This window comes from Cnephaeus nilssonii, assembly GCF_951640355.1.
Source record: "Cnephaeus nilssonii genome assembly, chromosome: 1".
NCBI lineage: Eukaryota > Metazoa > Chordata > Mammalia > Chiroptera > Vespertilionidae > Cnephaeus > Cnephaeus nilssonii.
Window position 1 is genome coordinate 60,046,222 of NC_137072.1, and position 27,301 is coordinate 60,073,522.

The following is a 27,301-nucleotide window of genomic DNA, read 5'->3' on the forward strand; positions in this document are numbered from 1 at the left end:
AATATGTCAGATGGTGAAATGTTCTGTGGAGAAAAAAGCAGGGAAGGAGAGAAACAGTATTGGTAAGGTACTAGGGGAGTAGCATTTGCCGATTGAAAAAGGATGATTAAAATGCTTCATTGACAAGGGGACATTTGAGCAGAGACTTCAAGGAGGTGACGGAGCAAGCCATGAAGACACTTAGGAGAAGAGCACTCAGGCAGGGAGAACAGTATAAAGGCCTTGAGATAGGAGTGTATTTGGTCTGTTTGATGAGCAGAGTTGAAGGCCAGTGTGGTTGAATTACAGTGATCAAGAGAGAAAGTTAAGAGACATGAGGTCACAGAGGCAACAAGTGACCAGATCACATATAGTCTTAAAAGTCATTGGAAGGACTTTAACTTTTATTCTGATTGTATTTTAAAAGACAGTATTGAACAGAAGAGTGCCATGATCTGACTTGTGTATTAAAAGGATTACTCAAACTGCTGGGCAGAGAATAGACAGTTGAGCCAGGGGAGTGAGTGGTAGGGAAATTGGTAAGAAGAACTGAAGGTAAGTTAGGATATGAAAGAGCAACACAATAGAAGGTTCTAGAGACCCCACTTAGGTTAGAGAATGTTTGAAAAGGGAGTAGATGAGCAAGCAAGTTAAAAGAGTAGGAGGCTATGAACAGAGATGGGATGCTTACATCAGGGATTCATGATGTGAAGCAATCTGGAGTGATGATGAGAGTTAGGTTGTGTTTATGAGAATGAGTGACTGACTGGAAGAGAAGAGAAAATCATTGGAAAGGAGATGGTTGAGGGATGACAATAAAGATAATTGATGGTTTGTCCATATTGACCCCAAATTTACCCAGGAGGATGGCAGATACTGAGGTGGACAGAAAGGCCTGGTCTGCCTAGTCTATGTATATTATTTATATACTTTGAATATAAGTTATATGTATGTATACTTAATAGGCTTAATGTAGAGCTTCAGATATGTACACACACAAAATAATGTGGTTAATATGTTTTTAACTATCCAGGAGGATCTGGACAAGGATCACCCTCTTCCAAATCAACATCTTATGAGACCGTCTTTATTGGGCACTGTTGCTATTGCTCATTTTGTCTTTGGGAATTTCTTTTAAAATGGTTTTCAGAGCATATGTTATTCATGCCTCATATTTTTCCATATATCATTAGACTGGTCAATCTTTGTACTTTAATACTTTATTTGATTACTAGGGGCCCGGTACACAAAATTCGTGCACAGGTAGGGTCCCTAGCCTAGGGTCATGGCCAATCTGGGCCTTCCTGCTGCTGGCCGAGGCCTTCCTTCCCTGGCTACCAGCTGGGGCCTTCCTTCATCCTGCACTGCCCCCTGGTGGTCAGCACATGTCATAGTGAGCGATCGAACTCCTGGTCTCCGGTCAAACTCCCAAGGGGACACTTTGCATATTAGCCTTTTATATATTTATAGATAGGTGGGAAATAATTAGTAGTCATTTTGAGCCACAGAAGATCACTAAGTTGGGGAGTAGTGGTTAAATTTTAACTTTGGGTTTTTCAATTGAAACCTGTCTATAAAATAAAAATGCTAATTTTTCTGTGTGACTCATAACAAATTCTCAAAACAGGTATTTTTAAATGTTCTGAGTAAAGGCAAAATATTAGAATAGATTTCCCTGGTGATTGGTTTGAGGGACATGCTCATCTATCAATATATGGCAAGTTTGATTACAAAGTTCAGCCTTATTCCTGTAGAGTAAAATTCATTTACTACATAAACTGATATATCACATAAACTTTCTAAGACATTTCCCATGTCTTTTTCATGCTCAGAAACAATGCATGAGTCTCCACATTTTCATTTAAGGCTATAATCTAAACAAAATAACTTCAAAATATATTCACTTTAAAAAAATCTGATACCTACTTTGTGTAATGCTCTGGACTAAGGGCCAGGCCTCTTCAGAAAATAAATAAGACATTTCCCTGTTTCTAAGGGAACTTACAGTGCACAACACACAGAATCAGTGCGGGAACAGAGGGGCAGAGGGAGGGGGAGCTTTATGCCAGATATTGTGCTGAGTTCTTTTATGCACTTTCCCTCATTTCTCACAGTAACTCAGGGAAGCAGGTGATCTAAATCCACTTTGCAGTTGAGGAAATTTAAGGAGTATATTCTTCAGGGTCAACAGCAGTAAATAACAGAGCTAGGTTTTGAACTCAGAGTACTAATTAGGCTAATTAAGTATAGAAATAATCAAAATCTTAGCTTTAAGATTTTTGTGCCATGAGCATTTATACATTTCTTTATTCAGTATGTATTTGTGCAATTTAGTGTCAAGGAAATACTTGAGTTGTGTTCTTCTGACTCTGGTCCTGTATGCTTTCACTACCCCCAGCCCTTTCTATCGCCCCTCTAGGATATTCCAAACTCGGTAGCAGTCGAGTCATAGTAGCAGTCATAAAAATGTTTGAGTTTTTATGTCATTGTTTGATACTTTGTGATTTGGCTGCATTGTCTCTTTGTGTGTATGGGGGCTTACATGGAGTGAATAACTGACTCCTGCCCACCGAAATCTACTTGTTCTTATTTTGAAAACCTAGGAACACAGAGGTAGCGCTATATTGAAATTTACTTGCTCATTTTTTCATATCAGACCTTCCTTTGGATAGTGAGGTATACTTTTTAGATTAGTTCTGAGTTTGAAGGTTAAAAAATATTAAGTGATACTAAGAAAAACAAAGATAAAATAGCATGATAGAATGTCATTTGCTTGCATGATCTACATAGGCACTTTCTAGTAATGGAAACTGATAAGATTACCAGTAAGTAATAAAAGTAGTATTAAAGGTTATTACCTTAGGGTGGTAAACACACAATACAATATACAGATGATGTATTGTAGAATTGTGTACCTAAAACCTGTATAATTTTACTGACCAATGTCACCCCCCCAAAAATTAAATAAAAATAAATAAACAAAGATTATGCTTAGCTTGGAGCATTTTTATGGTCCAAATTTTAGATCATACCCACATATTTATAATTCAGATTGCTGTTAATTTCTTCTCCCCAGATGTTTTTGTTTTATAGAGTGTTTACAGATAAACACTAGGAAGTTATGTCTGCTCAGGAATCATTGGAATAGATATATCTGTCAGGTGTAAAATTCCTTCTTTCCTATTATGGGAAATATGTAACAGAAGACAAACTAAATTGCTTTGGTTATGAAAACATCATTATGCTACGTAGCCTTTAAAATGTTTACAGTGAGATGACAGCACTTTGAAACTCACACCTCAGAACTTGCCTACTTGAAATCATTAGTGCATGTATTTGGCAAATAGAGACACTAAGTAAAGAAGTAAATATTTAGGATTTTCAAAGACCACTGGGAGTTGCTTTAGAACTGAATTTCTGCTATTTCCTTCATTTGGCCTCCTAAGAATAAAAGTTATACTTCTGTGGACCAGGTGTACCTGGAAAGAATAGGGTATAAATTCCCAGCTTTGTTATTCGTTGGTTAAAATAATCCTGGGGTGATTCCGTTTCAGGAGCACTCCCAGCACATTTTCAGTCTCCCTTTTCTTTACCCCTGGTGTGTTCCCTTGCCTTTCCCTCTCCTAAGTACCAAGGGACCTTCTTTTGCTTCTGTAACTTGTTTCCTGAGCCTATGCAGCCCAACTAGCTCATTTCTACTACTTGTGTAATTTTCTCTTATAATTTTTGGGGAAAAAACTAATAATAATTCTGGGGGTGTGTTTTATAGTGTTTTCCAGAACTTTACCCCAAGTAGATGCTTCAGAATCACTGTAACAGTTCTAGTAATTTAATAATGAGACCTCTTCTGGTCTATGTCTCCCTCAGGGTTATTACCAATTCCCCTGATGATCACCCAAATAAACTACTTGTCCTCAATCTTTGTTTTAGGGTCTACTACTGGTTGAGGTTCTATCTAAGACATCTCAAATTCTTCTCCCTTTATGAGCCCTCTCTCATTCTCTAGGTACAGTTAATCTCAGTCTCCTGTTGTCTTGGAAGTGCTTTCTTTCTCCTTCTGTTAGAGCTTGCTTTACATTCTACCTTGGGTGAGTTACTTTTGTTTTCTGTTGTACTGCATTGTAAGTTCTTCAAGGATAAGAACAGTATCTCATATTTACTTAAACATTGGCTTTTCTCTAAAAGTTGTGGAGTAACATACATTCTTGCGCCTTCTAATACATTTATTCTAGTTCCTTATATTTACTCAAAAATGTCCATTGAATTATACAATGTGTGTGTGAATAAAAGGTAACTCAAACTTATTTTAGCAAAGTCATAGTAATTTCGTCTCATAACAAACTCTCAAAATAGGTATTTTTAAATGTTCTGAGTAAAAGCAAAATATTAAAATAGACTTCCCTGGTGATTAGTTTGAGGGACATGCTCATCTATCAATATATGGCAAGTTTGATTACAAAGTTCAGCCTTATTCCTGTAAAGTAAAATTCAATTACCACATAAATTGATATATCACATTTAAAAAATGTAACAGAACCCCACCTAACTAATATGCCAATTAATCAATTCTCTTATTTTCATGTAAAGCATACTGACTGCTGTCCATGGCAACTCTGAACGCTTGTGTCTAATAGGCTATTCCATACACTTGTTCATTATCAGTTTTACTGTATGCTCACGAAGAGTCAATTATGTTTGTTTCCAAGACTATTCATGTCATTTTTAATGGTACCTATATAATTTAACTAAAGAAATGCAGTGTGAATACAACATTATAGTTATTTCTAGGAAAATGCCAAACTAATTAATAGCAGCTTCTGTAACAGACTCTGAAATCTTAATGGATTAACACAATCAAAATTTACTTCTCACTTACTTCACAGTCCAATGGGTTGAGCAGCCGTATTCTGTTTTGCCCCAACCATCCTACAAGATTGCCTCAACAGGAAAAAAGGGGGGTTGAGAATAAATGTGGAATATTTATATGATTATATCTGCAAGTGGCTTATAAAACTTCTGCTCTCATTCTAATGAGTAGATTCAATCATATGGCTCCTAACCCAACTGTAAAGGAGGCTGGAAATATAGTCTTCCTGGTACCTAAAGAGAGGACATAGAAGACTTTAGGACATGGTATAGTGTATGCAAAAAATGATCTCTGTTACCAAAGCTGTGTTGTATAGATTGGAAGGACTCAATAAAAGTTGAAGTCTTCATATTTTCACTACTGATAAATGATATATTATGATTGTGGTTTAAACAAAGAAGAAAGTATGAAATTACAAACTTATGGCCATTCCCAACAGAGGCCCACATCAAAAGACTAGGAAATAAATGAACATTTGAGGATTTTACTGTAAAAACAATTTTGAGTCGGTGTCATTTATATGTATCATTAGAGGCCTGGTGCACAAAATTTATGCATGGGGGTGTCCCCTCAGCCCAGTCTGCACCCTCTCCAATCTGGGACCCCTCGGGGGATATCCGATGGCCAGTTTAGGCCCAATCCCCGGGACCAGGCCTAAACCAGCCATCAGACATCCCTCTCACAACCCGGGACTGCTGGCTCCTAACTGCTCACCTGCCTGCCTGCCTGCCTGATCACCCCTAACTGTCCCCCTCTGCTGGCCTGATCTCCCCTTTCTGCCCCCCTGCCAGCCTGGTCACCCTTCACTGCTCCCCCCACCCCCACCCCCCGCTGCCGGCCTGGTCACCCCATGCAGCCTGCTGTTCAGTTGTTTGGTCATCCCTCACTAACCCCCCTGCCTGCCTAGTCGCCCCATGCAGCCTGCTATTTGGTTGTTACTGTGAGGGCATCCTGACCAATTTGCATATTGCCCTTTTATTAGTATAGATTTTTTAAAATTACTTCCTGTTTTAGTTTACTTTACAGGTCATCTAACCTACAATATGGAAGGTTAGATGTTCTAATTCATGATCTAATTAACTAGGAAGGATTCTTCCAGAAAGATGTTATTTTGTTAAGAGCAAGCCTCTGGAGATAGACTATCTGGTTTCAAGTTCCAGCTCAGACACTTATTGGGTGTGTGACCTTGGACAAGCTGCTTGTACTTTCTGTACGTCAGTTTTTATTATTTTTTTTATTTTTTATTTTATTTTGTTTTTTTTAGTTTTTATATATGAGAAATTTATATAGTGAAAGTACATATTGTATAAGGCTATTGGGAGGATCAAATGGATAAAGGTATAATGAGCACTTAAAAAATACCACACATATAATAAGTGATATCCAGTATTATTAGTTTGATTATCAACATCATTATTATTGTTAGATTTAATCCCATAGTTTTCTACTGAGTGACCACACTGTAGGTGACACTATAATAAATATTTATGTAACTTATTTTTACTTCAGTTGAAAATAAAAAGCAATCGTGGTTAAAATTAAACTAGAAAGAAAAGAAAGTAAAAGAATTTTTTGAAAGGATACGGGGCCCGGCCAGCATGGCTCCATGGTTGAGTGTCGACCTATCAACCAAGAGGTCACGGTTCGATTCCCGATCAGGGTACATGCCCGGGTTGCAGGCTCAATCCCCAGTGTGGGGCATGCAGGAGACAGCCAATCAGTGATTCTCTCTCATCATTGATGTTTCTATCTCTTTCTCCCTCTCCCTTTCTCTCTTGAGATAAATAAAAATATATATTTAAAAAAAAGAAGGGACACAGGGTAGTTCACAGAGTATAAAGCAAATCTAAGCACATCAGCAAGATGGCAGGCTAGGAGGCCCCAACCCTTCCCTCCCCTCCCCCCTTCCCCCCCCCCCCCCCTGCCCAGAAAACGAGTCGACAATCATTAATGGATGCAAATAGCTCTGGGAAAGCTCCAGAGTACATTAAGGAGCTCCAGCAACCCAGCGGAGCACAAAAGCCAATGAAGGCCACATTGATAAGTATAGGAAGCATTGTGCCTGCATCACCCCATTCCCCGGGCCAGCACAGCTTGGCTCCAAAAAGATCCCCTTGGCTGTGACTTCCCCTGTGGAGGTGAAGGAGCGCAAAAGGACCCTAGCAGCCCTCACTGCCACTGTGGACTCCCACAACCGTCACCACTGAAGATCGCCATAGTGTTTGCTGGTCCTTACAACAACTGAGTGCAGACATCCATGCAAGGCAACGAGTGGCATCACCAAAGAAACACGAAACATTTCTAGTGATTGCCCCTCAAAGAAGTGGAGATCTATGAATTGCCTGACAAATAACTCACATTAATTTTTAAGAAGATCAGCAAGCTACAAGATATAACACAGACAATGCAACAAAGTTGGGAAAACAATACATGAACAAAATCAGAAATTCAACAGAGATATAAATCGTAAAAAAGATCCACATAAATTCTGAAGCAAAAGAATATAATAAATGAAATGAAAAAATGTAATAGAGAGCATTTTTTGTATCACATGAGCTTAGAGAAGTAGGCGAGAGCTGGATCATACAGGGCTGTGTAAGTCATCTAAGGAATTTGGATTTTACTCCATGAATTAATTGATAGAAGATTGATGTCATCTGTGTGACATACAAAACTTGCAGACGGCAGGATAATGAAAGCAATTTAGGTGAACAATGTTGGTTATTAATGGGCTAGCCAGTAATAATGAAGGAATGAATCCCAGTTTATTCTGGAGAGTGCTGACTGGACTTGCTGTGGGTTTGATGGTGGAAGGTATGGGAAAAGGAGGAATTAGGTAGACACCTAAAACATTGGCTTTAGCAACTGGGTGCCCTCTGGTAATCTAGAGATGAAATTCAAGGACTGACAGAATTTTTGCTGGTGAATCAAAAGCTCAGGTTTGGACATACTAAATTTAGGTGCTTATCAGACCAAGTGGAGTCGACAAGTAAGCAGTAAAATATAAGTCGCTCAGAAGAAATGTCGGAGATAGGGACACAAATTTGGGAGTCATCAGCATACTGGATGTACTTAAAAGCCATGGAAGTGCAATGAGATCATTGTGTCATTTGGGAAAAGACTTCTCTGTATCAACCCTTGAGTCACTCCAACTACATTTCATTCATTTACTCTACACAGTTTATTGAGCTCCTACTATGCAACAGGCAGTTTTCTCTGGCATTGTAGTTATAGTAGTAAAGAAAGGAGATCAACTGTTTGCCTTCATAGCACTTGTATTTAATAGAGGATAAAGAAAATTCACCACCGCCCTGACCGGTTTGGCTCAGTGGATAGAGCGTCGGCCTGTGGACTGAAGGGTCCCAGGTTCGATTCTGGTCAAGGGAATGTACCTTGGTTGCGGGCACATCCCCAGTGGGGGGTGTGCAGGAGGCAGCTGATCGATGTTTCTAACTCTCTATCCCTCTCCCTTCCTCTCTGTAAAAAACCAATAAAATATATTTTTTAGAAAAAGAAGAAAATTCACCAGTATCCAAGAATGCTATGTGCAGTTAGTCAATGAGGTAGGCATTTTTTTCCCCCTAACCAGTGGTGTTGTGGCAGCTAATAGAAAGAGAGTAGTTCAAATATGAGGAGTCACCTGGGTCAAATGTTGCTGAAAACCCAAGTTAGATGGTGAGTAAGCTGTGACTGTTTGCAGCACTTTCTGTGGAGTAGTGACAACAAAGAGTTTGCTATACAGGAAAACAAAAAAGTGGGACCATAGCTAGTGGGAGAAGTGAAATGAAAAAAGTGCTATTTAAAAATAAAAAAAAGAAATAATTACAGAGCATTGTGGTTGAAAGGGGCCACATGCTGACCTGACAAGCTCAGGGAAGGCCTGCATGGCGGTCTTGCAAACTCAGGAGACCTAAAGTAACCACAAAGGATTGTCTGAAATTAAACTAACTAAAAGCAGTTAAGATGGGTAGTTACATCCTAGGCTAGTATCTTCACTGACAAGGTCAACCTTTACCTTAACTGAGCCTATCTGTCTTTTTGCATCTATAATAACATACCCTTGAAATGTCTGGGTGACTTGTAACGTCCCTTTTTCCGGACCCCTTGGGGCACAACCTAATGTGCCTGGGTGCCAGGACAGAGACCACAAATTATCATGTTAATTGTTCCTGTACCCACCTAAGTATCTGGTATGTGTGTATCATTTTGTTTTTTATCCAATCCCAGGAGTTTCCCCGATTTCTCCCACCTCTCTAGTCTATCACCAATGGATTTCATGTGACCCACCTAAGTCCCTTTGATTGCAATGTATAAATATAGAGGTAACCCGCCATTCTCCGGAGCATTATCTCAATCCATTAAGGTTCTGCTTCCTGGCAATTGTCGACAGTTTGTCTCAAATAAACTCACCAACAACTCTTTACAGGTTTGAATGTTTTCACGTTAACAGCATGCTTATGGTTAATGGGAATGATGTAGTGGAGAGGGAGTGGGAGGGGATAATTGAAGGGGTGAAGTTCTTGAGCAGGTAAGAAGAGATAAGATCCGGGGATGATCAGGCAGGAGATGGCTGTTTGATAGGATCCGATTCTTACCTTTCACTGTAACTGGAGAGAAGGCAGAGAGGATGAAATGGTTGCAATGAGGTTGTATATTTGATGGGGGGACAATGAGTAGCTTGAATGCTTCTGTTTTTCCAGTGACTGTATGAAGTGAGAATGGAAGGAAAAGGGGTATGAGGAAAGAGAAGACATGAAATACCATCTTGGAGAGTGGCATGTCAAGTTACTAAAGAACTATAGCAGGACTCCCCACTGCCCACTCCTCCTGGCTCTGGCAACCACTAATACACTCCCTGTGATAGAGGTTTCATTCAAATTCATGATAAATACGACGTAAAACATTCAGCCACTTCTATAATTTTTCTTCCAGCCATTTTCAGCTGCTTTGTTCCCAGCTCAGAGAAGGCATATATAGCTGGATTCAAGGTTATACTTTTGCAAAATGAATGCAATGGTAGAGGAAGGAAATTAAGGGTATTAGCAAAGGAATAAAGGATCATGAAATGTAAGCTGATTAAGGAAGGAAGTAAAAACAGGAATGCAGAGGGGATTGTGAAAGGTTAGAAAAGGGATATTATTCATTCATTTGGTTTACTCATTCATTGTAACAATCAAGCTCCTAGTATGTGCCAAACATTGTTTATGAGCAAGACCGACCAAGTCCTCTTGAGAATAGGGTGAGATGAACAATAAAGAATTAAAACCAGTAAGTATTAAAGCCAAATATTGCCGAAGGCTATGAAAAAGAACATTTAAAAAGGTAGGGAGGTGGAGAGCATCAAATGGTAGGGGAGAGCAGTGGTGATTTAGGTAAGTTGTTCCAGGAGGGAGCCCTCTCTAGTAAAACTGAACAGAGACTGGGATGCAGTGAGGGAACCAACCTATGAGTGAATACCTGTGGGAGCCGAGTGCTAGGCTGCGGGAACAGAGGGCTTTTCTAGTTTTTTTTAATGTCATTAGTGGTTGATTAGTAAGGCCAACAATGCCACGATGAACAAGGTATTTTTCCTTCCCTATTAGGTTTTTTAATTGGGTTTTCATATTGAAGTAACACAGCTGGTTTAAGCAATTGATTCCTGCACGAAAGTCTTTAGAGCGAACAATCAGTGTCTCATTTAAGTAAACCAAATGCTTAAATATGAATATGATATATGCATGTCTGATTTGTTCAGCATTCCATTCTCCAAGGACCAGTATTGGAATGCCACATGTAATAGGGCTCAGTTAATATCTAAGTCAGTTTTCATGTCCATAAATAGCTTAATGATTACAAACGCAAAACACTCCCCCTTTATTCTTCGTAGTTCTTCTGAGGCAGTGATTTTTCAACTGGCGTGCCATAAAAAATTTTAAGACACAAAATACCTGACTATTTAGTCAGGGCGCTGACTTTTTCCCCTTAGATTGTTAAATTAAAAAATGACAACAGCTAACACGACAACAGCTGTCCAGTGTAAATGAATCAAAATTATACCTTTCTTTTTTTGTCAGGTCGGCAAAAAAATTATTTTTTGGTGTGCCATATACTTTTAGTAATTAGTTTATGTGTGCCGTGAGATGAAACAAGTTGAAAATTGTTGTTCTGAGGGAAGAGTTCAAACCCAAAGTCTCTTTCCTTTGCCCTGGAAGTATAGGGACTTGCTTTAAATGGCTTTTTAAAAGTTTAGATATAATTCACATTCCAAAGAATTCAGCTGTTTGCAGCGGTCGCCAACCTTTCGGACCTCACGGACCACCAGTGGCCCATGGACCACCAGTTGGCGACCACTGGTACAGTGTTCAATTTATTGGTTCTTCCTATGTTCACAAAGTTGTACAACCATTATCATTACCTATCTACAGAACATTTTTATCACTACGCCCCCCCCCCAAAAAAAAAATACTCATACAGACTGGAGCCTTCAGTCACTCTCCAGTGGAATCACTCCCACTCCCCACGCCTCCTAGCCCCTGGCAGCCACTGATCTACTCCCTGTTCCTATTTGCCTGTTCTGGAGATTTCATATAAGTGGAATCACACATTATGTGTCCTTTTGTGTTTGGTTAGCAGGTGTCAGTACTCCATTCCTTTGTATAGCTTAATATCACTTCATTATGTGGATATACCGTATTTTGCTTATCCATTCATCTTTTGATGGACATTTGGGTTGTTTTCACTTTTTGGTTATTATGCATAATGCTGCTGTGAGCATTTATGTAAAAGTTTTTGTGTGGACATACGTTTTTAATTCTCTTAGGTATATACCTTTAAGTGGCTTCTTAAAGACCCAGCCTTCAAGTTTTATCTTAAAAATATTTCTCACTTCATAATATATCTGTTTTGAAAGAGTACATTGTTATTACCAGTTACTTATTAAACTACTAGCTGAATTATTTTTCTCCTGAAATCCCAGTAACAGTGGCCCTGCAGGAAACGTTCCCCTTGCCTGTGGCTCTGGATCCCCTGCTCACTGCTCAGTGCACAGATTCAGGCCAGTATTTCAGCAGCACTGGGGGTTACCTTTTTGTCAATAAATGTTGCTTCTTCCCGGAAGAATCATAAAATCTTGAAACTGAAGGACTAGGCAGGATTCTTGGAGCTCATCTAACCAATCCCATCCTTTTATTTTATGGATCATGGAACTGAGAGGTCCAGGAGGTTAAAATGCTTGCCTGATTTCCCACAGCTGGTTAGTTAGAGATCTTGGATAAGAAGCCAGATCTCTTGACTCCTTCCTAGTTTAGTCCTCTGACTACTAAACTTCACTTTGTCTCTGTTGTCTGAATTTAAAGTCATAAAACAAAAAAATAAACATTGATGTAGGTGGCACTTTCAGATAAAAGTTTACAGAAAAAGCTTTCAGAGTGTTAGGGAATAGCTGACTATCAGCCTTATACTTATTAATTCACAGGGACAAGGAGGGAAAATAGGAGTATTAAAGAAATACTATCACTTTTAGTTTGTGCGAAGGAAGAAAGAATTATAGGTGTTTGTAAACACTCAGACAGTCATAAACAAAGGTCAGCTATTCCTATTAATTTCCCTAAAGAGTCAGCCTTTTCTTCCTTTTCATTACATTCAAGATTTACATACTAGTAGTTTTAAAAGCGGGTAGAAGATTAAGTGTAATTATATTATTCAAGTGTAGTCAAATTATGCAATAGATTATGCAGTTAATCACTTTGATCTTCTAAATGTCATGCTGGATATTGTTTATCCTTCTCACAGTGAGTCAGAAGTGGGAATGGGTTCATTCACTATTTCCAGTAAGTAGCTTTCCACCAGCAGGTGTTGTGACTGGTGGGAAAGGGTAGGACTGGAATGCACACTTATTTGGAGATCTCAGAAGTGTTCCCTTGGGTTGTACGTGAGGTCACAGGCGGTTAAGAGTGTTGGCAGCACCACAGCTACCCGCCAGCAGAACAGGTTCTTGAATCCCCTCTGAGTCTGGGAATATTGTTCCCTGGCACAGAGCTGAGAACAGGTGCTGTGTACAGCCCCGTGGTCCAGGCCAGGGGCTCAGCTCCAGCCCTGTCTGCGTGAGCTTGGGCACATCACCTCAGGATCCAAGTCCCTCATCTGTGAAATTGGGCAGAGGGTGGGGTTGACCACATTTTGATCTTTAACAATTGTTTTGGCTTTAAAATGCTATAGCTCTTACAACATGTTGACTTAAGATGTCAGGTGTATTGGATGAGAAGTCACATATAAAGATGAGAGCTCAGACCTTAAAGTTATACAGAACCATCTTTGTGATGTTTGGCAAGTTACTTAATTTCTGTAAGCTTTCATTGTGTTATACGTAAAAGGGCAACGATAATAATAGTACCCAACTCATAGGGCTATTGGGGAAAATGACATTATGAATTAAGTCTTTAGGACAGTGCCTGATATACCCTATGATTCAGTAAATATTTGTTAGTAGTAAGTAGTATTTTTATTTTCATTAGGAACATTTTATCCTAATGATATACTGTTCCCTTTAGAAATAAATAAATATAATTCCAGCAAATGTTAGTAATATATAAAGTATGTAGACTACAATTAAAAATATAACCTAGCCCTAGCTGGTTTGGCTCAGTGGATAGAGCATCAGCCTGTGGACTGAAGGGTCCTGGGTTTGATTCTGGTCAAGGGCACATGCCCGGGCTGTGTGCTGGATCCCAGTAAGGGGTGTGCAGGAAGCAGCCAATCAATGATTCTCTTTCATCATTGATGTTTCTCTCTCTCCCTTTCCCTTCCTCTCTGAAATCAATTATATATATATATATATATATATATATATATATATATATATATATATATACACACACACACACACACACACACACACACACACACACACATATAACCTATTAACTCTAAAGTAAAGTGGGAGGAAAACACATAATTTAGATGGTTGAATTATAAGTATGATGGGGGAAGATATGGGAGGCAGAGGTGAAAGTTATGAAGTGAAAGAAATTTGACTTATTGTCTCCTTCGCTTTATAGTTATATGTAATCTTTTATGTATTTTTGTTCTTTCAACTTGGAGATAGAATCATCCAGGGAAAACATATCCAAGTGAATAGCTCTTCAAGCTCTTATATTATTTTATAAGACAACAACATTATTGTTTTATCATGTAGAAATAAATAGTAAATCTATCCAACACCAAGTAGGCTGCCTCCTTGTAATTTCTGCTGTTATTTTTGTAAGTACTATTTTGGTGTGAACCAAGGACTAAAAGGTGTCATAATTTTGGGAACAAATACTCAGATATTATTCCTCAATTAGGATATTGCTATGAAACTATCACTATTCAATAATAGTTTGCTGAACTATCTGAAGATATTTGCTTAAGATAAAATATTTACAGAAACAGAACCAATTCATGAAATACTTGCCTGATTTGGGGAAAGTTGGCAACTCTAAGTTTTGTGGTTATGTTGGAGAATTAACTATCCAGTTCTCCAAAAAAGAGGTAAGCTATCTATGGATGTGTGACATGATAGTGTAGATGTGATTATTTTTAAAGATTTTTTAGCCCTAGCTGGTTTCGCTCAGTGGATAGAGCGTTGGCCTGCAGATCAGAGGGTCCCAGGTTCGATTCTGGTCAAGGGCACGTGTCCGGGTTGCAGGCTCCATTCCCAGTAGGGGGTGTGCAAGAGGCAGCCCCCTTGCACAATTCTCTCTCATCATTGATGTTTCTATTTTTCTCTCTCCCTCTCCCTTCCTCTTTGAAATCAATAAAATACACACACACACACACACACACACACACACACACACACACATATATATATATATATATAAAGATTTTTAAAATTGATTTTTAGAGAGAAACATCCCTGCAAGAGGGAGACATCCATCGGCTGCCTCCTGCACGCCCCCCCCCCCCCCCCAGACACACACACACTGGTAATTGAGCCCATAACCCAGGCATGTGCCCTGACTGGGAATTGAACTGGCAACCTTTCAGTAAATGGGACTAAACCCAACCAACTGAACCATACTGGCCAGGGCAAAATGAGATTTTTAATGGACATCTCTGAATATGTATGTCCTGTATGTTCCACATCTACTCCATCACCATCTTCACTGTTGTATGTGACAAATAAGGAAGGAAACATTTTTGACTCCTCACTAAAATCTCCTCAGCTTCTGATGTGAACAACTGAATCCAGAATGCCTTCCGTTTCCCTGAAAAGTTATTTTTTACTGCATTGTAATTCCTGGCTTGGGTAATGTTCTTTGGTCTCTAATGTTTCTTTTATGCTTCTTTTATAGGAGGCCAGTTGTAAGAACTCCATACCCATCCTTCTAACAAAAGACTTAGAAAGAGATGTGCAAAAACCATCTCCAAAAACCAAGGTAAGTTATATCTGATCATTGGGCTTCCACATGAACCATTTAGCCAGGCTCTGTGTGTTTTTGTGTTTCTCTGATGTGTTACTTGTACTTCCCTCAGTCTTTTATTTTTTTTTTCCTGGACTTGGTGGTATAAAAAGTACTTTTTATTTAGATCATTTAGTCGAAGGTTATATTCATCCAAAAATTATCTCGACACTCCAGTTATTTAACAGAAAGTGATTTTTTGTTTGTTTGTTTTTTGTTAATCCTTACTTTATGATATTTTTCCATTGATCTTTTGGAGAGAGTAGAAGACAGAGGGAAAGACAGAGTGAAACATCAATGTGAAACACATCGATTGGTTGCCTCCTGCATATGCCCCGACCAGGGCCCTGGCCAGGGAGGAGCCTGCAACCAAGGTATGTGCCCTTGACCAGTATCAAACCCGGGACACTCTGGCCCACCGACCAACGCTCTATTTACAGAGCCAAACTGGCTAGGGCCAGAACGTGATATTCTTACTAGTGTATTATTCCTGCTCAAGCAGTATTGTTTCCAGCTTACAGCATAGGAAATGATTAAGTGAAGTAAATCTGTCCTAGGTTACTATAAGGGGTAAAATAAAATGTCTAACTCTAATTTTTCTTTTTTCTCAAAATAGAAATCATTGATTTTTTTTGTAATTATAAAATACAAATTTTTACTTTAAATTTATCATAATTTATTAAATAATTTACTATAATTACTGACAGCTGTAGGGGAGGGAGGGAATGGATACAAGAAGGTGAAGTGATTAGCCAAAAGACATATATACATAACACATAGACACAGACAACGGTGTGGTGATAGCCGGAGGGAAAGGATGGTGGGGCTAGGTAGAGGTGGGCAAAGTGGGGGTGGTGGGTGGGATGGCAACATTTGTAACAATAGTGTCAACAATAAAAATAAACTTAAATAAAAAGTAATATATTTTCAAAATTATAAACATAACACATGATCAGTGGAAGTATTTCAGTCCATTTTAACAAGAAAAAAACAAGAACTATCATCATATGACAGAATGAAGGCGCCAGTGTATAAAATTTTTTTCCTTGTTAAGAAAACTCCAAAATGCACATAATTGTTTTACCAGTGCAAAGAAAGACTCCTTTAACACATCATATGTTATGAGAATGTGATCATTTGTTTGTCCAGTCGGAGAAGTGATTGCATTTATTTGAGAGCCCCTTTCCTAATCTTTAATCTTCTCTTTGGAGTAGAACTTCTCCTATTTACTAGGTACATTTAATATTCCTACCTGGCCACTGTGACACTTATGGAACTTTTTTTTTTTTTTCTAGTTCTAAGACAAATGTTTTCCAAACTTTTTTGAGTTCTTTATAAGCAAAATTTAAAAGAATTCTAGTCTCTGAGTTTAATCACTAGTTACTATAAGAATAGTTGTGGCTTTATTTGTAAAAGCAAGTCAAGTGAAGTGCTGAGTCATTAAGTATCTTTGGTAAATGTCTACAGTTTATTTTTAAAATAAATAAAGACATCTTTCCTTTTGAAACTTATTCCACCTTGAGTTTTTCTGGAAAATTATTTTAACTATCATGCTTTCCTTTTCTTCCAACTATTTTTTGTATCTTTTTCAATGACATATTTGTATGTGCAAACTTACATCTAATTAATTTACATGTATAGTAGAAATTTTTACTGTGTAATTAATATAAATCAGTGTCAAAAATATACTCATCAAATAAATGCATTGAAAAAAATGAAGGATTTGAGGAAAATTTTTAGGTAACATTTGCTTATTAGCTCCTTTTACATTGGTATAACTATTTTTAGGTGAAGAGACCCTAGGTGAATCACTTCTTTTTTTTTTTTATTGATTTTTTACAGAGAGGAAGGGAGAGGGATAGAAAGTTAGAAACATCGATGAGAGAGAAACATCGATCAGCTGCCTCCTGCACACCTCCTACTGGGGATGTGCCCGCAACCCAGGTACATGCCCTTGACTGGAATCGAACCTGGGACCTTTCAGTCCGCAGGCCGACGCTCTATCCACTGAGCCAAACTGGTCAGGGCGGTGAATCACTTCTTAAATAAAAGACACTCTTGAAACCTATCATTAAAATTGTGTGAAGGGATTTATTACTTTTATGAAGTTAATGCCATTTGGAATATTTCAAGCATATACAAAATCAATAATTAGTATGAATTTATTGACCTCTGTCAGTCTTGCTGTATGGTTCATAATCAAACATTCAATAGAAAAATTACTGCATTGGTTAAGCTTTGGTTTGTAACTTTAGCTTCTTTGTGGCCTTATATGAACAAGTTTAAGTTTACATAAGCAAATGAGGCTCTGCTTAGTTTAGTGATGATTAAATTTTTGTATTTTCAAAATCCCAGAAATGAGGCAAACATAGAGCGTATGAGCTACAAGAGATTATAAGGCACTAACTCTTTCACCAAGATTTTCTCTTAAGAACTTTTTCTCTCCAGTTGATCTTTGAAAGCTAACGCTGAGAACACCTTTAAAATATAGTTGGTGAATCCTTTCTAGAGTTACTTGGGGAGCTATGAGAAAATGATGTGTGTCCTTGGTATTACTGTGACTCCATTTGACCTCCCTGGCTGTCTTTCTCGGACATCTCTAGTTATAGCTGTATTTGCCTTGAGCAGCTAAGTTATTCTGATTCCTACATGGCTAGAAATGTAAACTGGTAATCCAGAGATGGCCTATGTCCATTGGCTCTGGCAATGTCTCTCTAGTCTAAGTCATCTGTCCCCATGTGTGTTCCCTCTCCCAGCTGTTGTCTCTGCTCTTGGGCAATGAAAAGGATTACATTTCCCTTCCTTAGGTTGGAAAGCCTCTTCTTGATTCAGGCACAAGCTGAAAAAAAGTGATAATTCCATTGCACAGTGCCATGACACTTTTTACAAGAGATTATAAGGCAATAATCACCAATCCCGCTAGCTCAAGGGCATAGTCATGCAACCATTTCATACCCAATACTTTGTAGACTGCATATGCAGAAAATAGTTGGAATAGATGATACTGAAGAGAACATAAAATAGATGTCTAAAGAGGTTTGGAACATAAACACAGTTCCTTGAGCCTAGCTTAATGATGTCTACCATGGGCCTAATTTCTTTCCATGTTTTTGAATCCTATAGTGCCAGCATCATGTTAGGGCCACATTATCAAGATGGCTGCCCGTAGGCTCCCAGGGCTATGTACTAATGACTGAGAATTGTGAAGGGTCTGAGATTTTACCTTATTTGCAAGCTGACAAGTTAATCTGCCACAGATTCATGTGTTATAGCCAAAGACATGAGACTCCTGGGTCTGAGACAAAGAACACTTTATTACTTACAGCAGTAACAACAGCCAGTATTTTCTTGAAAAGATAATACAGAACAAAAGCAATCAATGTCTCTGCTTGCAAGACATACAGAAACATAGGACACCTGTAGAGAATTCTCTTCCAGAGCGACCACATTCACTAGAACAAGAGAGAACCTTCATGCTATCATTCCCTGGAAAGTTCCTCAGATTGACTTGTGGCTAGAAGATAGGAGTACAATAATTAGCTTGGTCAAGGTCATGTGATTCACCCCTTAGAGTCCTGAAAGGAGTTACCTTCTTGGGAACCCAGTGGAACACCAATGGAATTTGGGGGCAGAAGAAGGAGGTGTATGAGCACGGGAAAGGCAATCAAAATTGTCCATTACTCAAGCTCCAGTTAATGAATATCAACGTGAGAGGATGAAAAAAATATGAATGTAATCTCGGGCATATATAGGGTATCCCCAAAAAATGTATACACACACTGAATAAGTATAAACGCAGGGTTTATTAAAATACATTTCATTTTAAATTGAGCTACAGCTATTAAAGTGCACATACATTTTGGGGGGACACCCTGTATTATCGATAAAGATTCGTGTTTGAAGGAGGTTCAGTCAAAAACATATTCATGTCACCCTAGTCTTTCCCCCAAACCATGGCCAGAATAACTATTATAAAATACTTTGTTTCCCCCATTGAATACTGAGCAAAGGTCAAACCCTTTAGCACAGTACACATTGCCCTTAACAGGCTGGCCCCAATCCAACCCTCCAGCCTGAACTCTTGGCTACTACCTCTCTGTTCCCCTCCAGGCCCGGTCATTCCAGGTTTCTGGTTTTTTACTTTTGCTCCTTTTCTCATTATCTGGAAGGCCTTTCCTCTTCACCTTTATCTCCCTCAGGTAGGATTAATTGTGTGGCTTATGTATATTCTTCAGTAACACTGCATACATTATACATTTCTTACTTACAATTTTTCTAACATTTATGGTAGTTCATTTGTATACAGTCATGTAGTTATAGGATTAATATTTGTCTTCCTCACTAGACTACAAGCTCCAGAGTACAGAAATCAGGTCTGATTTATTCTCCATTGTATTCTTAGTGCCTCATAGGTGGTAAGTGCTCAATAAACATTTGTTGCTATTGAATGTTTTAAAAAATATATATGATGGCAGTGTAGTATAATAAATGTTAAGGTTGCTAGTTTCTGGGTAGGATTGCCAGAAATTCAAATCCTCAACTCATTACATACTAGTTGGGTGACCTTGAGAAATTTTCCTAAATACTGTATCTCTGTTCTCTCATCTGTAAAATAGAAATAACAGTACCTATTTAATAGGGCTGCTTTTAACTGAAAATGAGGAAACAAGTATGCAGTAATTAAATGTTATGCCTACCAGACTGGAGGTAGAAGTCCATGTGTCTGTCTCCCTGCTAGACCATCACTTCTTTAAAACTATAGACCATTCCGAGGCCCAGCATGTCGTACTTGTTCAATAAATCCTTATTGAATTGCACTGTCACATTTGAAGAATGCTATTTAAGATTAAGGCACTCGGTTAGTTTGGAGGAGTGACATATCTTTCCAAGCTTTGGAGTCCTTTAATATTTTTATCAATTATTAAAATTAACAGCTCTCACTTCTATTATTTATTATGTGCTTATTCTATTCCAAGAACTAATGGAACAAGAATGATCTCATTTAACTTCCATCACGTCTTATAAGGGGTAGGTTTTTAATTATACAGATGAGGCATTTGAGCCTCAGAGAAGTTAAGGGGATTTCCCAACGTTATGCTGCTGGCAACAGGGAGAAATCGAGTTCAAAGCCAGTTGCTTCCCCATAAATATGCTGTAAAATAAAGTATTTGCTTCGATTTATAACAAAGGAAATGATTCTTAATCCATTGACAATGTGTATTTTACTAAAGTCAAGGAACTGGTAGTAACACCTCAGCTTTGTTAATCGAGCAGCATCCTAACAGGGGAGACCTCTTTCAACATGGAAGAGACCTCACAGACCTGGCCAGGCCTTATGATTCCCAGGCAGCTTTGTGGACAGGGCTCATTAGTTTGAGTTTGGCAAAAGAAATGCAAACCATTTCATCAGTTTTTCTTGTTTACAGTAAGGACTACATCTAAAAAAAACAACTTGGATTATAAATAGCATTTATTTTATCCCTTTAATCATTTTTTGGCAGCCATGCTCAAAACACACATTGAGAAATACCTGCAGATACAAATGTGCTGTCCTGCTCACCAAAACAGCGCCTTTAGACAGAGCTTTAGTGCAGTATTCCTTCACTGTTATTGATGTGGGTGGGGTCCCCACCCCAAAAATGGTCCTTTGCTTATGGATTTATCATAGACCTGTAAACATAATAGTGGTAGTTACTATTCGCAGTCACAGAAGAATGATTTTTACAAGTTTTCCAGAAGAAAACTATTGCTAGAATCTTGCACATACTTATCTTTCTCTGCGGCGTAAACTTTCACTTTTGGAGAAACCTAGGCTGCATTAGCCCCTCCCCCATATTTATGCTTGGAAGAATCAGGTAATTTTTAGGAGCCCATGAAAGACATCAAAACACGTTTTCATGTCTTATAGGAACTTTGAGGAACTCACTTGATTAGTGCTTAGAAAAAGGAATATATTTTGATGTATTGTTGAATTCAATTTGCTAATATTTTTGCATGTATGTTTGTCAGGGATATTAGCCTTTTTTTAGTAGTGTCTTTGTCTGGTTTCGATATCAGGGTTTTATGGCCTTATGAATTTGGAAGTGATCTATCTTCTATTTTTTGGAAGAATTTGAGGATTGGTATTCATTCGCCTTTACACATTTGGTAGAAGACAAAGTCTGGACTTTCGTTGTGAGGATTTTGATTACAGTTTCAATCTCCTTACTAGTAATTGGTCTGTTCAGATTTTCTATTTATGATTCAATCTTGGTAGGTTGTATGTTTCTAGGAATTTATCTACTTCTTTTTTTAAAAAATATATTTTATTGAATTTTTACTGAGAGGAAGGGAGAAGGATAGAGAGTTAGAAACATCGATGAGAGAGAAACATCGATCAGCTGCCTCCTGCATACCCCCTACTGGGGATGTGACCGCAACCAAGGTACATGCCCTTGACCAGAATCGAACCTGGGACCCTTCAGTCCACAGGCCGACGCTCTATCCACTGAGCCAAACCAGTTAGGGCTATCTACTTCTTCTTGATTGTCCAATTTGTTGGTGTGTTATTGTTCCTAGTAGTCTCTTATGGTCCTTTGTTTTCTGTAGTATCAGTTGAAATGTCTCCTTTTTCATTTTAGATTTTGTTTATTTAAGTCCTCTCTTTTTTTCATGTGGGTCTAGCTAAAAGTTTTTATTTCTCTATTTTATTTATCTTTTCAAAAAGCTAGTTATTCATTTCATTGATACTTTCTATTGATTTTTATTCTCTGTTTCATTTATCTCCACCCTGATCTTTGTTATTTCCTCCCACCACTAACTTTGGACTTGATGTCTCACTCTACATGATTACTGACCTCAAATGGGCCCTCATGTTGCTGGCAGTCTGATCTCCCCAATCCTTTCATTCTTCCTCTCTTTCAAACAACCGTTTCAAACTTTCTCCTTGATCCTTGCCTTCCAACATTCCCCTTTTCACCCTTCACTCTCAGTAACGATCTTACTTTCTATTTCACTGAGCATGAGGAGAGAACGTCCACCTGTTCCCACCCTGACATCCATCCACTGCCTGCCCCCACGTCATGTCCTCGACTTCCTTCCAGTCACAGGAGAGGTGCTGTGCTGGCTCCTGTCCAAGATCAGCCCTCCACAGTGCACCAGCTCCCATAGCTCTGACCCACTCAGGAACTCTGCTCCCTCTCCTGGCCATCAGCTTTTCATCTGTCTATTGAATCACTTCTATTGGCAAGGAAATATGCTATAATATTTCCTATCTTATTTCCAAAATAAAAAAACAACAACTCTCCTGTGACTCCACAGCCCCCTTCAGTAATCACCCATCTCCTCTGTTATTCCTTACAACAATACTCCTCAAAAGAATTATATAAACTTGCTGTTTGCACGTCCTATTTGTTCTCTCTGGAACCCACTCTAACCAATTCCACTATAGAATAAAAACAGCTCTTGTGAAGTGTCACCGTATTACCCGATTCAGTATATTTGTGTATTCTGGGCATTTCATAGAAGTGGAATAATACAGTATGTTTCCTTTTGTGTCTGCCTTCTTTCACATAGCATAATATTTCCAAGATTCATCTATTTTATTTTTTTAAATTGAACTCTTGATTTTATTTTTTTAATATGTTTTTATTGATTTCAGAGAGGAAGGGAGAGATAGGAACATCAATGATGAGAACGAATCATTGACTGGCTGCCTCCTGCATTCCCCCTACTGGGGATCGAGCCCGGGCACGTGCCCTTGACCGGAATCAAACCCGGGACCTTTCAGTCCGCAGGCAGACGCTCTATCCACTGAGCCAAACCGGCTAGGGCAGATTCATCTATTTTATAGCATGTTTCAGAACTTTATTCCTTTTTGCTTACCCATGAATCAGTTGATAGACATTTGAGTTGTTGCTGCTTTTTGGCTATAATAAATAATGCTGCTATGAACATTTATGTACAAATGTTTCTGGGGGCATATGTTTTGGAATTGCTGGGTTCTATGGTAACTGCATTCATTCCTTCTTGTTGGAACTCTTTCCCCTTGCTTTTCAAGACACTGTTTGGGTTTTCCCTCTACCTCACTGTCCACTCCTCAGTGTCTCTGAGGCTTCTCCCTCTAACTGTGGAGTACCCCGGGGTTCAGTGCTCAGTCCCCTTTCCTTCTCTATCTAGATTTACTCACTAGGTGATCACTTCTAATTGCTTGGCTTGTAAATACCATCTACATATAGATGACTCCCAAATTTATATTTTCAGTTCAAGCCTCTGAACACCAACTCCAATATCCAGCTGCCTGTATGACATCTTCACTTGTCTATTATGTAGATCTCAAGATTAGCATGTCCAAGCCAGTAATTCCCGATTCACCCACCAAAATCTATCTCCTGCTGTTTTTTTTCCTAACCCCATGATGGCAGTTCCATACTTTCAGTGTGCAGGCCAAAAAGGTTAGAGTCATTCTTAATTATTTTATTTTAATTATTTTATTTTATTTTTAATCCTTACCTGAGGATATTTTTTCCATTGATTTTTAGAGAGAGTGAAAGGGAGAGAGGGGAGAGAGAGAGAGAGAGAAATATCTATACGAGAGACACATCGATTGGTTGCCTCCCGCATGTGCCAAAACTGGAGCGGAGGGGTTGAACCTGCAACCGAGGTACATGCCCTTGACTGGGAATCGAATCTGAGACCCTTCAGTCCATAGTCAGTGGCTCTAACCACTGAGCAAACCAACCAGAGCTAGAGTCCTTCTTGACTCCCACCTGCCCCACACCTCGGCAAATTTTGTTGACTTTTACCTTCAAAATATATCCAAAATGTGATCTCACAATCTCCATGCTCCAAGCCACGAGCATCTCAATGAGGTCTCCTAGTTGGTCTCTTTACATCACTCTGACCTTTCTACAATCTTCTCTCAATGCAGCAGTAAAGATCCTTTTAAAATGAAAAGCATGTTACTTCTTTGCTCAACATTTTCCAAAAGTTTTCTGTTTTCCTCGGGGTAAAATCCAAAGTCTTTAAAATGCCTGCACGTCTACGTGATCTGGGCCCTCTGCTCCTTCCCTGGCCTCATCTCCTGCCACTGCGTTTCTCACTCTTTTGGTTCCAGCCACAGTGGCCTCCTTGCTGCTCCTCAGACTTGCAAGTCATCCCTCCCCCTCAGGACCTCTGCACCGCTCTTCTCTCTGTCTGGAACGTCCTCCCCACACATCCTTCTCAGACCCTCCTTCATTTCCGTTAGGTCTACGGTCAAGACTGCTCGTGGCTTCCCAATATCGAGTCTCCCTCTCTTCCTTGTCTGGGTACACCGATGCACAGCTATAAGGCCACTTCCCTAACTTCCCTGGCAGCTGTGTGTCACCATGTGGCTAAATTTTGCTCCATAAAAATAAGCGGTTGGATTTTCTTTTAAGGGTGTGGCAGGCCCTTCCTTGGTCCCCCTCCATCTTACCACGTTTGTAACACACACCAAAGTTCCTGCCCTCATGGACCTTATATCTGCTTTGAGGGAAAAGACTACAAATAAAGAAGCATAAGTAAACATACAGTGTGCCCGATGATATTAGGTGCAATGCGGATAAATAAAGCAGGATCAAGCAATGGGGAGTGGTGCATAGGGGAGAATATTGCTGTTTGTTATAGTGTCAGCGAAGGCTTCACTGATAAGTAGTGTTTGGACAAAATCTTGTATCGGTTTGGGTTAGGTTTTCCTGCATGTAAATAAACCCCAAACAACATTGGCTTAAACGGTAGAAATACATCTCTCTCAAATAAAACCTGCATGTCAGGCCAGGGCTGGGAACGAGGCTTTATGAGATTACTGGAGATGCAGGATCCTTCAGTTTACAACTCCACACAACTGAAGTGTGGTTCTCCTGGCCCATCTGCTTTCCGTCCGGGCTACAGGGATTATGTTGCCGCCCTAAACTACACTAGTCATTTCATTTGCTCTGGATTCTACAGTTCATTACTTCGCTTCTCACTTTCACTTTGGTCCCAGAAAGATGGTGGCATAGGTAAACTCACATCCACAACCACATTAAAATTACAACTAAACTACAGAACAACCATCTTTCAGAATTGCCTGAAATCTAGATGAACAGAAGTCCTACAACTAAGGACATAAAGAAGAAGCAACATGGAGACTGGTATGAGGGGTAGAGATGCAGAATGTCCCACACCCACATGTCTAAAAATCGGAAGGGATATCTCAGCTGCAGACGTCATCTCTGGGGAGCAAGGGGCCCCTCTTAGCCACAATCGCCACTGGTTTTTACAGCCAGAAGTTATGGGGACTTCTCTTCCTGGCGCTGGCACCCGGGTAGCTGGTTGGGCTGGTGTGGGGCTGGGGCCACCATCTTTCTGGGAAGCCCTTATTGTGCTTCTGATTTGCATTTCTCTGATGCATAGTGACATTGAAATCTTTTCAAGTGTCTATTGGCCGTACGTATGTCCTCTTTGGAGAAGTGTCCTATTCATGTCCTCTGCCCATTTTTTAACCAGATTTTTTTTGTGTGGTTTTTGTTGTTGTTGTTGTTGTTTTGGTGTTCAGTAGTATAAGTTCTTTATGAATTTTGCCTATTAACCCCTTATCAAATGTATCATTGTCGAATATGTTCTCCCATTCAGTGGGTTGTCTTTTCATTTTGTTGATGGTTTCCTTTGATGTAGTCCCATTTGCTTATTTTTTTTCCTTTTGTTTCCCTTGCCAAAGGAGACATTTCAGAAGAAATATTGCTAAGAGAAATGTCACAGAGTTTACTGTCTGTGTTTTCTTTTAGGAGTGCTATGGATTTGAGTCGTACATTTAATTCTTTAATCCATTTTGAGTTTATTTTTGTATATGGTATAAGAAGGTGGTCTAATTTCATTTTTTTCATATATCTGTCCAGTTTTCCCAACACCATTTATTGAATAGACTGCCTTTACCTAATTGTATATTCTTGCCTTTTTTTTATATTAATCGACCACATAGGCATGGGTTTATTTCTGGGCGCTCTATTCTGTCCTATTTGTTTTTATGCCAGTACCATGCTGTTTAGATCATGACAGCCTTGTAGTGTAGTCTGATATCAGATAGCCTGATACCTCCAAGTTTGTTCTTAAATCTGCTGTGGCTATTCAGAGTCTTTTGCACCTCCATATAATTTTTTTTGGATTATTCTATTTCTGTGAAAAACACCATTTGGTAGGGATTGTGTTTAATCTATAGATTGCTTTGGGTAGTATGGACATTTTAACAATGTTATTTCTTTCTGTCCATGAGCACAGTATATGCTTTTATTTATTTGTATCTTCTTTATTTACTTTCTTCAGTATTTTTATACTTTTCCAATTACAGATCTTTTAATTCCTTGGTTAAATTTATTCCTTGGTCCTTCACCAGTTTGGCTCAGTGGATAGAGCATTGGCCTGCGAACTGAAGGGTCCCAGGTTCGATTCTAGTCAAGGGCATGTACCTTGGTTGTGGGCACATCCCCAGAAAGGGGTGTGCAGGAGGCAGCTGATTGATGTTTCTCTCTCATTGTTGTTTCTAACTCTCTATCCCTCTTCCTTCCCCTCTGTAAAAAAATCAATAAAATATATATTTTTAAAATTTATTTCTAGGTATTTAGTTTTTTATACAATTGTAAATGGTATTTATTTTAGTTTATCTTTCTTACAGTTTATTATTGGCATATAAAATGCAACTCATTTTTTGATTATTTATTTTATATCTGGCTATTTATTTTGTATCTAGCTGCTTTGCTGAAATGATCAGTTCTAGTAGTTTTTTTGTAATCTTTATGGTTCTCCCTATATAGTATCATGGTATTTTCAAATAATGACAGTTTTACTTCTTCCTTTCCAAACTGAATGCCTTTTATTTCTTCTTCTTATCTGATTGCTGTGGCTGGTACTTCTAATACTGTGTAGAGCTAGAGTAGTAAAAGTGGACTTATCTTTCTTGTTCCTGATCTTAAGGAAAACACTTTCAGTTTTTCCTCTTTGAGTATGATGTTAGCTGTGGGTTTGTCATATATGGCCTTTATTATGTTCAGGTATGTTC

At 38.8% G+C, this 27,301-nt stretch overlaps 1 protein-coding gene across 5 annotated transcripts in view; it reads left to right on the forward strand.

Annotated features, from left to right (window-relative positions):
- Window positions 1–27,301, forward strand: part of FAM13A (family with sequence similarity 13 member A) — a 296,829-nt gene that overhangs the window by 118,436 nt on the left and 151,092 nt on the right. For all 5 annotated transcript variants that reach the window (XM_079771464.1, XM_079771467.1, XM_079771465.1 and 2 more), the window contains one exon: window positions 15,160–15,243. In XM_079771464.1, the coding sequence (XP_079627590.1) occupies window positions 15,160–15,243 (84 nt within the window). The remainder of the gene's footprint in view (window positions 1–15,159; window positions 15,244–27,301) is intronic.